The sequence below is a fragment of the Phoca vitulina genome, unplaced genomic scaffold (genome assembly GCF_004348235.1).
Source record: "Phoca vitulina isolate PV1807 unplaced genomic scaffold, GSC_HSeal_1.0 scaffold62, whole genome shotgun sequence".
NCBI lineage: Eukaryota > Metazoa > Chordata > Mammalia > Carnivora > Phocidae > Phoca > Phoca vitulina.
Window position 1 is genome coordinate 3,540,711 of NW_022589765.1, and position 12,818 is coordinate 3,553,528.

At 40.1% G+C, this 12,818-nt stretch overlaps 1 protein-coding gene across 8 annotated transcripts in view; it reads right to left on the minus strand.

The window, feature by feature from the left end:
• The window catches only part of GRIA3 (glutamate ionotropic receptor AMPA type subunit 3), a 275,987-nt gene that overhangs the window by 86,949 nt on the left and 176,220 nt on the right, over positions 1-12,818 (minus strand). For all 8 annotated transcript variants that reach the window (XR_004297784.1, XR_004297785.1, XM_032391369.1 and 5 more), the window contains 2 exons: positions 6,627-6,788; positions 2,413-2,580 (listed from right to left, as the gene is read on the minus strand). Coding sequence is in view for 6 of the 8 variants with exons in the window: in XM_032391369.1 (XP_032247260.1) it covers positions 2,413-2,580; positions 6,627-6,788 (330 nt within the window). In the remaining 2 variants the exon portion in view is untranslated. The remainder of the gene's footprint in view (positions 1-2,412; positions 2,581-6,626; positions 6,789-12,818) is intronic.

Consider the following 12,818-nt stretch of genomic DNA (forward strand, 5'->3'; position numbering starts at 1 on the left):
TCCCACCATCCCATCTGGGATCCCTTCTTTAATCATCCCCCACCCCCCGCCCTCCACCCCAATCTATATTTGGTGCTTCTCCTCTGGGTTCCCATAGCAGCCTCTGGAGGATCTAACCACCATCCCATTTTAATCATCTCTGTATTTTCATCTCCCTTACTAGATGGGGAACATCTTGAGATGAGAGACATTCTTTTCCTGGATTCTCAGCAACTAGTACAGGGACTGGAATAGAGCAGGTGCTTAATACATGTTTACTGAACAAGGGGACAAGTTTTGATGACTTAGAATTGTGACATATTTCAGTCAATCAGGCTCAGGCTGATATTTGTATTATCTGTAGATTGTGAGGAGGAGGATTACCCAATATTCAAGTGGCTTTAAGGTCTTTAAAAACACTTGTTTGCATATTAACAATGTAAGTGTGAGCGCTCCTCCGCTTATTTCATGTTTGCATACTAACTTCGAGCCTGATACATAGTCATTGGTGCTCAATAAATATTTACTGCATGAATGGTGTGCTTATTTATTCATTAAAACAGGCCCTGTAGGCGCCTCTATCAGGCAATGATTTTGTTTGCCAGATTTCTTTGAAGGAAGAGAATGATTTATTGAGCAACAACTATGCGCTTGTCACAGTGAGGGATGCTTTTACACATGCATTCTCACTTTTAATTAACTCAAATAAAATGGGATTTCTTTTAATATAGTAAAACCTTTAGTACTCCAGACCATCCTCCCTTGTAGTCCCTCTGAAAAGCGGAGTTTTACTGAGCATTTATCACAAAGGGAGCATCTGCTTCTGGAAAAGGTCAATGCTTTCCCACCTCTCTGGAGCAATCGGAAGAGGCTGGCCTGCAGAAACTGGTAAAGCATCCTTTCAATTGAGCGTTTCTTGGGGCCTGGGAGGAAGGTGACTTCCCTGGCTTCTAACTTGAGCTTTATCAGTGAGTTAGACATGCAGAAACTATTTGTGCAATAGTATGATCAATCTGCTTTTTTTCTAGCCAAATGAATTTCTTATCCTTTACTCTGGTAGCCAGTTTTCTATTTGGGGAAGGTGGTTGTTTGTGTCATGAATGGGGAGTCCGTTGGAGATGCTGGTACTTGCCCCTTGAGGTTTTGTTGATGAAAACTCTTTTTGATTTACTCTGAGGGAGTTTTGTATTTCACTCATCATTATGTTTCACCTGACAGTACAAATCTTGTAACTGCTATGAAGGTTGAATTTAATTAACTGCTCTTCAAAACTGTGCAGTGCTACCTCCATAAAACTACACTTAGGGCATTTGTTAGGGAGCTGACATAATGACATAAAATCTACATGATGGGAGAATGAGTCATACCTCTTTCTTGGAGAGAGACACAGGGGCTACTAACCCCTTTTGATTGAATGCTTCCAACTTGGCAAATTGAAGGCAGCAGTAGGAGAGCCAACTACACAAACTGATGTACATTAGGAGGCCATTACAAATTCTTCGTTGCTGGGTTGTGCACAGAATTATCTTATCATTGCCTATCTCTTTGTTTTTTGGATGTCCCAAACATTGGGATAATTAGATAAGTAGCAATAAGAGAGGCTTGTACTCTCAAAGGCTCATTTTTAATGCATGCAGGCGCATGTGGCATAAAGCAAAATATTCAGGAAAGTGCTCTTGCTGGGAAAGCTGCAGTGAATGACCGATACTACTCCTGGTGTGAAGAGTGACATCTGCTCCAAGGATGCCACCTGAAGCCTTAAATGATCCCCTACCAGTAAATACTAAAAACAAGTGATGCATTTGACTGTCTATTGATTCCTTGTACTGCTCTGTAGGCTTTTTCTTTGGGGCATTGGGGAAAAGCTTCCTAAGGAGGCCTAGAAATATAGCAGGTTTCTGCCTTTCCCCATGTAGATAGCATGTAGAAAGGTTCTCTTTGGCAACAGAACTACTACCACACTGGCTCCCTTCCACAGTCCATCCAAACTCAAGAGCTGTTTGATGAGCCAGAGGATGCTGCTGTAATGTCCACCTTCAACTTAGGAGCTTCCTAGAGAATATCCCAGTCCCCCTAAAGTAACACCATATCTCTGGAAAGTTTAAAATTTTTGAAGCTGTTTACATGTTCAATCCATAATTCTTGAGGGTAGTGAGTTTACTTTACCACCCACAGTGTGGCACAGAACTAAATATTCATTTGCCCTCAACTGGCCATTTCTCAAGCATCAAGGAAGAAGTTTAGAAGCTTCTACTTTGGGATTTCTAGATTTTGATGAATACATATCCATGCTCATTTTTCTGCACACTCTGACATTCTTAGACTCTGATCCTATTCCCTTTTCGGATGGCTTTTCTCCAGACCAAGGTCTCATTTTTTGTGTGTTGTTATAAGGCCCCCGCCCGCACCCCAAAAAGCCATTATGGTCTTTACCATTTTTAGAGCTCTCTCGATATCAATTCCTTGACTCCAGGGCACAGCGGGATTTGCTAAGCAGTCTCCGGCACTGCCTCTCCGGGACACATCCACTCGCTGCCTCCTCAGATAACGGAAAGCTTCTGCTATGACCAGTATTGCGTCGTGCGTCAGTGCAGATGTATACTGAAATGGATGTATGGAAAACACGATATCATGACAAATGACGCCCTCAAAACCTGCCTTGCTCCTTATAATGCTCATTCATCTCCACCTCTTGTTCTACAAAGTCACCCTCTTAATTATTTGAATCAAGAGATCTCTCTGGGCAAGCCTGACTTTGATTCATTCTAGAATGATCCTTCTTTCCTTGTGTGTGCACATGTTAAGATTATTAAGATCAAATGGCTCAAGGGAGTCTCTCTCTTGCTCTCGGTACTGTGTTTTGTCTTGAGTGAGTGACTACTAAAAGGCCAGGTCCTTTATAGAGAAAGAAATACGTGTGAGGCTAAAGGATGGCATATGTAGATTGGTTATTGCTGTTTGTAATAGAAAATTCAAGTCTGGTGTTTACTTAGGGGAAAATGGAAATAGCTAAGTTAGACAACTTGAAATTAATTTGGAGGGAAACATTAATCATTTCTGTCTGGACCATGTTTCTGGTGAACTAGGACCTCTGGCCAGCAATAAATCAGTTTTTGTTTCTTGGGGGGAGCTGAAAACCAAAGCTGGTTTTTGATTGTAGAAAATTACAATTGTTATTGAGTTTTATATCTGATAACAGTGACAATTCACAGGCAATACTTCATGATGCTGCCTCTTTCAGGCAAGAACACTTAGTTTCTATTCCTTGGACATACTGATATGCTCTACTAGGGATGAGGCCAGTCACTTAATACAAGGGATTTGATTATCTGCGATTTGACGGGGTAGAGGCCTTTTTATTAAATGAATCAACAAAGTCTGATTAAAATAAGCTGGCCCCTGTTTTCCAGGTGTGACAAATACTGGGAGGATAGAAAATTCTACAGATTTTTTTTTTTAATGAAGCAAAATGTCCTACGGGGCGTTTTCTCTCTATAGTATGTCCAAATACGACCAAGAGTGAATAGAATACATTGTCATTTCTACGACTATCAATTTACTTTTCTGACTTTCCTCATGTTACTTTTCTTTGAGGAACAAATCTTCAAGTGTGACTGTAACAGGGGGCATATGTTCTCTCGTGGAAAAAAAAAATCTTTGTGTCTGTCCATCCTAGCGTTACATAAAGCCAACATGGTGATGATCTCTTTTCCAGCTGACTGCATGAATAGTCTGCGATTCCAAGCCATGCCAAAAGAGCTATTTAATTTCTACTTTTTCAGCTCCTACTTACCAATGTGTGAGCATGTAAAAAAAAAAACCCGCAAAGGAAACATTCATAAAATATAGAATAAATTAAGCATCAGGATTGTAATCTCCAGACAATTTTATTTCCTAATCAAAAATATTACCATTTTTAAAAAATGGGCTTTTTGTCTGATTGCTATAGAGCGAGTTTCCATGACTAATACTAAGCAAAAGCAATCTGAAAGTTGTAACCATCTATTTAAAGATTCCATTTTCTTAAGCTATTTAAAGGGTTTTACTTACAAACCCCACTTCTCAGCAAGTTCTGAGAACTTTACTCTATACATACCATGAGTTATCAATGAATAATCCAGAGCTAAGATTGTTTTCCTTCTCTTTTGTACAACCTCTACAACTTCTGAGCAAACATAAACTACTCTGTAGTATACTTCTCATCCTTTTACCCTTGTCCGTTTTTTTTTTTTTTTTGGTGCCTAAGACACAGTGCCTGACACTTGGTAGGTACCTCTTAAAATATTGCATAAATGAATTTCTTGACTCTACCTATTATCTGCTAAATCTAAGGATGGCAAAGCAGTAGACAGGCAGTTTATGAAAATCTAAATTTGTATAAGCTCATTTAAATGTAGTGGGTGGATTTAGTACCTTGAATTTGAATGTAAGTACAAAATTTGAATCATCAGGGAAATGCAAATCAAAAGCACATGAGATATCACCTCACACCTGTTACAATGGTTAGAATCAAAAGGACAGGAAATAATGAGTGTTGGCAAAAATGTGGAGTAAAGAGAACCCTCTTGCACTGTCGGTGGAAATGTAAGCTGGTGTAGCTACTATGGAAAACAGTAGGAGGTGCCTCAAAAAATTAAAAATAGAAATACCATATGATCTAGCAATTCCACTTCTGGGTATTTATTTCAAAAGAAACAAAATCACTATTACAAAAAGATATCTGTGGTTCAGTGCAGCATTATTTACAATATCCAAGACATGGAAACAATCTAAGTGTCCATCAACAAATGAGTGGATAAAGAAAATATGGTATATACATACAGTGGAATATTATTCAGCCACAAAAAGGAAGGAAATGCTGCTATTTGTGACAGCATGGATGGACCTTGGGGGCATTATGCTAAATGAAATTAAGTCAGACAGAGAAAGACAAATACTGTGTGATCTCACTTAAATACAGAATCTAAAAAAAAAAAAAACAACCAAACCCCGAACTCACAGAGATAGAGAACAGATTGGTGGTTGCCAGAGGTGGGGGGGGGGGGGAGGGGAAGTGGGTGGAGGTGGTCAAAAAGGTACAGACTTCCAGTTATAAGATAAATAAGTCCTGGGTTTGTAATGTACACCACAATGACTATGGTTAACTGTAATATATTGTATTTTGAAAGTTGCTAAGAGTAGATTTTAAAAGTTCTCATCACAAGAAAAAATTGTAACTACGGTAGTGGTGGACAGTAAATAAAGTTATTGTGGTAATCATTTTGCAATATATACATCTACCAAGTCATTATGCTACATACCTAAAACTAACTTAATGCTGTAAGTCAATTATATCTCAATAAAAATTAAAATAATTATTCTAAAAAAATTGGACTGCAAACCCTAACCCTAACATCACAGGGATTGCGACCATACTTGCTGAAACATATAAGGACACCTGATCTGACCATGGGACAGAATGTTTTAAAATGGGACTTCCCTGGAAAAATCCAGCATGTATACTATAATCACTACAACTACAGAATACCACTTAACTAGTGAGTGGCTTAAATGAATGAACAAATTATGTGTAACTTACTACTTTTCTAGAACATAGCAATTGTATAAAGTCAGGGCCCACTTGTATTATGTTCTGATGCGACTCATTTAGGGTGGACCTGACTAGGTGATACAGAATGTGTCTCTTGTCTGGTCTATGGCCCCTTTGTTCTCCCTTATTCTATTCTTGCCAGGGAGGATGTGAGGATGGGTATCTTGAAGCCATGAGAAAAGAAATATTCGCCCCCTTTCCTTTTTAAGGGAAAGGCCTTGACTCTACTTTGATTCCTTATCTTGATCACAGGGATCCCACAGCCATGGTATGTACATACTTTCACTATATAAGGAAGGAAGAATTTAAAGTCTGTGTCATACTTGGATCGATGCACTGAGGGAATGGTTACTTAAAACATACACTTGAAGGATCCTTTGTGTTACATGAATAACTTTCCCGTAATTTATCTGTTTTAATTCCTAATTTTTAAATAATAGGATTTCTAGCCATAGGGAACACATGTGAAAAATGTACACTCTAAGCATGACTTTCTACCTTTAATATTCTTATCTTGGTTTCATGAAAATGAGCAATTTAGGTAATCTAATTATTTTTAAAGATACTTTTCCAGGCAGGAAAACATTTCCGTTCAATATACGTATAGGCAACACGCACTCTGTATTAGAGCCCAATTCACTTGGGTGTACTGAGATTCATGAAACTTATTAACACAAAGCAATCACATAAATAATGTAAAATCTAATTTTCTGTTTCAGACTATCAATCTTCCTTACCTATTCCCACAGCCCCCACTTTTTGCCCGACTCAGGTTCTTGTAATATTGTAAATTGTTTTGAGCATGTTACAAATGAAATTCATTAAAAAATTAGTTAACATTCCCAAACCCTGGGTTTTAAAAGACCTCCTTCTCAATCGCTTCTTTATTTGCAAGTTTAGTTTTCAAATGCAGCGGCACCTGCCGTTTGGTTTTTAGCATCGTTGAAACACTTCTGAGTGAAGACCACTCGATCACAGGATGGCCGTAAATATATAAAGGCCATACTGAGATGCTGTGAAAAGTTGCCTAAGGTTTCTGCATGCCATGGGACATTACCTTTAGTGGTGCATTCTTGGCTTCCGGGAATTCCCTTTCATCTAGCCTCACCCAGCGCTGAATAAACTGCTGAACCATAGGGTTTTCGTTGTTGACAATCTGGAATCCGGTGATGTTGGCTCCCCCGTGCATGACTCTTTCTAGCAAGATATCGGTAAAACCCTAGAAAGAGAGTGAAAGAGAATCATTACTGTGGGGGGTGGTGTGTTCTTAACGCTCTCTGTTGGTTAGAACGCTAAGGAGGAAATGAAAAGTCCTTCCTCAGGATCACTCTTTACCACTCTTTACCAATCAAGAAAACCCTGAACACAGTGCTATATGTCAATTACATCTCAATTACAACAACAACGATGAGGACAGATACAAAAAAATGCTGGATATGGACTAATTCTTAGGGCACTATGTCTCCAAAACTACAGGCACAATGGAGAAAATATGCATTCTTCCATTTTAGTGCCTGTGTCTTTATTTAGTATAGCTGCTGCAAGGACAAACACAGGTGCCAACTTCAAGCAAATGTTTTGATCTGTTTCATCTACCTGTATTTTTAGTCTTTCTTCACTGAGTACAAATACAATGCTTCCTGTAATTGGGAAAGTGTTGAAACGTTTGACCCTAACTAGAGGTTTAAAATTTTTTCTTGAGCGTAACATGCCAAGCACAGCAGATTGCTTCAGATTCTAATGATGAGTACTTTCAATATTTGTGACTTACAGAAATGCCAAAGAGCGAAACTGACAGCTTGGTTGTATATGATGGTACAAACCCCAGGGTATGTCTCACACGTGTTTATAAACAAGTCTTGACATCTACTTCAGATCACCCACCATTTTCTTCTCTCACTCTGGTTACCATCTGGTGTCTCTGTCACCTAAGCCTTCTGAAGGAATCTCTTCAGGTTCACACCAACCCATCCGCACCTGGGTACTGCCAGCTCCACTGGGCACTGCTCTCTTCTGGAACACTTCTCCCAGGAATCGCACTATTGCTGCTGGATGCCTGGCTCTTGCTAGTTGCAGTGGATGCATTTAGGTCCTCAATGGGCTGAAGCCAACATTTATATTCATAAATGGGGAGAATTCTTCCTCCCTTCTTTAGACTCTCCTGCCCAACATTTTAATATAAAATTTTCAAATATATAAAAAAATTGAAAGAATTGTACAGTGAATACCCATATAGTCTCAACTCAGATTTCACAATTAGTATTTTTCTATCCATCCATCAATCCATTTCATTTTTTGGATGCATTTCAAAGTAAGTTGTGGACATTAGTATACTTCACACCAAAAGACTTCAGCAGGCAGGTCATTAACTAGAGTTCAGTGTTTGCATCTTTCTTTCTTTCTTTCTGGTAAAATTTACATCCGATGAAACAGACAAATCTTAAATGTAGCACTTAATGAGTTCTGATAAATGCATACACCTGTTAGTCCTCTAAAGTTTTCTTTTCTTTTTTTTGCAATCCAAGTTTTTTTTTAAGATTTTATTTATTTATTTGTCAGAGAGAGAGAGCACAAGCAGGGGGAGTGGCAGGCAGAGGGAGAAACAGGCTCCCCACTGAGCAAGGAGCCCGATGTGGGGCTCGATCCCAGGACCCTGGGATCATGACCTGAGCCGAAGGCAGATGCTTAACCGACTGAGCCACCCAGGCATCCCAACATTCCAAGTTTTTATTGAAGTATAACAATCATATAGAAAAGTACACATATCTTTAAGTATATAACCTGATGAATTCTCACAAACTGAACACATAAATGTAACCAATATCCAGAAGAGTCCCCTCTGTGTGCCTCTCTAGTCACACCCCTACACTTCTTTTAATTCACCTTTCTTTATATTTTAGTGATACAGCTTTTTCTTTTTTTTTGTCTTGATATTATAAAAGTATATTTCCTTACATGGATCTAAAAGTCAATGAAACTCAATTAAAATACTAGTTGGATTTTATTTTATTTTATTATGTTATGTTAATCACCATACATTACATCATTAGTTTTTGATGTCGTGTTCCATGATTCATTTTTTGTGTATAACACCCAGTGCTCCATTCAATACATGCCCTCTTTAATACCCATCACCAGGCTAACCCATCTCCCCACCCCCCTCCCCTCTAGAACCCTCAGTTTGTTTCTCAGAGTCCATAGTCTCTCATGGTTCGTCTCGCCCTCCAATTTCCCCCCCTTCATTTTTCCCTTCCTACTATCTTCTTTTTTCTAACATATAATGTATTATTTGTTTCAGAGGTACAGGTCTGTGATTCAACAGTCTTACACAATTCACAGCACTCACCATAGCACATACCCTCCCCAATGTCTATCACCCAGCCACCCCATCCCTCCCACCACCCCAACTCCAGCAACCCTCAGTTTGTTTCCTGAGATTAAGAATTCCTCGTATCAGTGAGATCATATGATACATGTCTTTCTCTGATTGACTTATTTCGCTCAGCATAACACCCTCCAGTTCCATCCACATTGTTGCAAATGGCAAGATTTCATTCCTTTTGATGGCTGCATAATATTCCATTGTATATATATACCACATCTTCTTTATCCATTCATCTGTCGATGGACATCTTGGTTCATGAACAGCTTTTTCACTTACTACTTGCAGCCCCCTCCCTGTTGCTTTCACAAGTGGGCCTTGAGTCCATGGGGACTGGACAAAGAGTTTGCATCAGTGAGTATCATTCCTCCTTTCTGATAATCAAAAAGCTGTTTTCAAAGTTAACATTAACTTGTTAGGTTGAGTTTTGTCCCAAAGTCTTCTTTCATGAAGGGAACTAAGATTGCTTTCTCCCATTTGCTGCCCCCCGCACTACAATCAGCAAGGAGACTTACTTGGTATGAAGTCTAGTAGAGGCTCCAACTGGGGCTTAAGCCTATTACCCAACTCCCCACTCCCACCCCCTAACATATATACAAATAAAGAGCCTGGGCAAAATTTTAACAAATGGCTTTAATTCACTCACTGTGCCAAACGGTATTTGTCAGTTAACAAGTATTACACAAGAACATTGACCAACTGTGCACCTGCCTGCTGGCGGGGATGAAGAGTGGGCCTTCTGATGCTGTCCTGTGTCTTAAAAGCCTGGGCTGGACAAGGGGAGCTCCTTTCCTTGAAAGAAGGGGGTTGAGAATGCTTGTGCCACCATCCTGGTCTTCAGGGTCAATGGCCACAGCATACACTAGGATGCAGTATCTCTTATGGCCCTCGCACTTTGGTAAGCATCACACTCCTGTTTTCCTAATATCCAGAGCAGGTTAAATGGCAACATAGAATTAACAAAAGGAAGGGAGAGAGAGAGGACCCCGGGACTCTCACATCTGTCTTAAGGCATAACAGCTAGCACTTTGGTCTGCTTACTCACCATTCCGCTCCTTTCCAGAAAGATGTTCCCTCACCTTTTCTTGGCAGGGATACTAAAGGGAGGGGTCCAGCTCAAATTTACCTCACCAATCACACCCACATACTCCCAGGAGGCTTCATTCTGTCATGTAGGCCCCACATATTCCTGCTTGGGTATCTTCCTCTCCAATAAACACATTGTAATTTGAAAACATCTTTAAAGGCATACTCTGCACTCATCTTTCTACCACACAGCAACCATACCACTGAGGACCTAGAAGTTTCACAGTCGATCCATGTTTTATGACAGACATGCCTGGGAATGAGTTGTGGTACACCTCGGACTGGAATCAGCCTGGCTGTCCTCATGGGATGAACTGCATCCACAACAACGCAAATCAAGCCAGGGGAAGGTCCCTCAAACTGTTCTGGCTGGGAAAACCTATACAACACTAGCTCCTACCGACTGCCCCGAGGGTTTATCCTTCCACAAGGGCAGAGAGCACTAACACAGCCCCCACGGACAAAATGGAGAGAGAAGCATGGTAGAAAAAAAAAGGAGGTAACAGGTATTTAGGGAAATGAGATCTTGTCGCTTAAGGGCAAGAGTTGGCTGGCTTCTGGTCTCCCTTTGTTTCATTTGTGTACATTTTGCTTATCTGTAATCTCTTGGATTCTATGGCCGAATGTCCTCCTGGTACCCAGCATTTGGATGCAGCAACCCATGTCCTTGAGGTTGAGACATTCAAGGCTAGATTCTCCCTAAACCCTCTGAAAAGACATGAATACAGCTGAGCTGACCAACAAATCTCAAGGAAGTAGAAGGGGAAAACGGAAAGGAGGTGAATAGTAGAGAGGGGGCTGTAGAGAAAGTGGTTCTGGCTAACAGGTACAAGTTGGTTGACTCTTCATCATCCTATTTCTGAAACTTTTTTTAAAAAGAATTTTCTTTTTGTATCAAATATTGCTAAATCCCATGGTTCGAGTGGCCATGGACAGTCCCCAAGATTATAAAAACTAAAATTGTTAGATTTTTTTTTTTGAAATGGCAACATACCCACCTCAAGTTTGAATCTAAATGCCAAATACTTCTACACCCTCTGTAAAAAGACTAATGTGAAAGAAATGACCACTAAACAGATAAAATGGGTAGATGACATAGAACAGTGACGAACAGTGGGGGAAAGAAGGAAGTTAGGAGAGAGTAGCAGAAACTGCCTCACTCTTAGCCACCCTTCATTTCTGTTCAATTGTTTTAAAACATGTTCTGTTTTCTTTCACATATTTCCACTGTAGTTGTGGATAAGCACAGTCCATGATGTTTTGAAAATTGAGGCCCGAGTCTCCCCAAAGCCTCAGCAAAGACACTAATTCAGCCGACCTGACCGCCAAACCTTCAACAGACAAGTGATGCTATGAGCAAATGGGGGAAAAGAGACAAATGGTAGGTATGGTGGCATCAGGGTAGAGATTCTGGTTTTCTTTCTCCACTTACCTTTTAACTTTAAATAATTATTCTTGCTTATAACCTCTTGCTAGATTTCCTTTTTTGAGCTTTTCGTCCACAGTCCTTGAGTTTGGAAAACTGAGGACAAATGCCCTAAACTCTCTGTTAAGACAGTAACTGAACAGATCTGACCACCATAGATCCAGTAAGTAACAGCAGAAAGGAAGAGGGAGAGTGAGAGCCTGGGGGATGGTAGAGGTTTGTGGTTTCTGGTCTGTCTTTTCTTGTTACCTCTTGGTGATCTTTACTTGAAGTCTGCCACCCAAAGTCTGCACTTTGGGGGATTTTGATCCCCTGTCTTCCCTAAACCTTATAAAATTGTGCCCCCCTCCCCATCACATTGTGATCTACAAGTGGGACTTGCCATTCTGTCTGGTTTCTTGTTTTTGTTTTTTGAGAACTGAAGTCTCTGGCCTTCCTGAAGCCTTTGTAAAATTGCCCACACAGATTTTATCACCCAAAGCCACTAGGTAAAAGTGGAGAAGGGAAAGGGCGGGGTTAAGATGTAGAGACAGATCTTTAGGAGAGGGCTACTTTCCTCCTAGTCCCCCATGTCCTTCCTTCCCATGATCACCAGCACTGGGGGATGGCTACCAAAATCTGCTATGTGGAGAATTTAGAGTTCTTAAGTACTTAAAACTTCTGGAAAAATCTAATGACTCAAAATAGATGAAAGACCTAAATGTGAGAGAGGAATCCATCAAAATCCTAGAAGAAAACATAGGTAGCAACCTCCTTGACCTTAGCCGCGGCAAGTTCTTGCTAGACATGTCTCCAGAGGCAAGGGAAACAAAAGCAAAAATGAACTATTGGGACTTCATCAAGATAAAGACTTCTGCACGGCAAAGGAAACAATCAACAAAACTAAAAGGCAACCTATGGAATGGGAGAAAATATTCACAAATGACATATCAGATAAAGGGCTGGTATCAAAATCTATAAAGAACTTAGCAGACTCACAACCCAAAACCAAAAAATCCAGTTAAGAAATGGGCAGAAGACATGAAAAGACACTTCTCTGAAGAAGACATACAAATGGCTAACAGACACATGAAAAAATGCTCAACATCACTTGGCATCATGGAAATACAAATCAAAACCACAATGAGATACCACCTCACACTGGTCAGAATGGCTAAAATTAACATCTCAGGAAATGACAGATGATGGTGAGGATGTGGAGAAAGGGGAACCCTCTTACACTGTTGGTGGGAATGCAAACTGGTGCAGCCACTCTGGAAAACAGGATGGAGGTTCCTCAAAAAGTTAAAAATAGAACTACCCTCTGACCCAGCAATTGCACTACTAAGTATTTATCCAAAGGATACAAATATAGT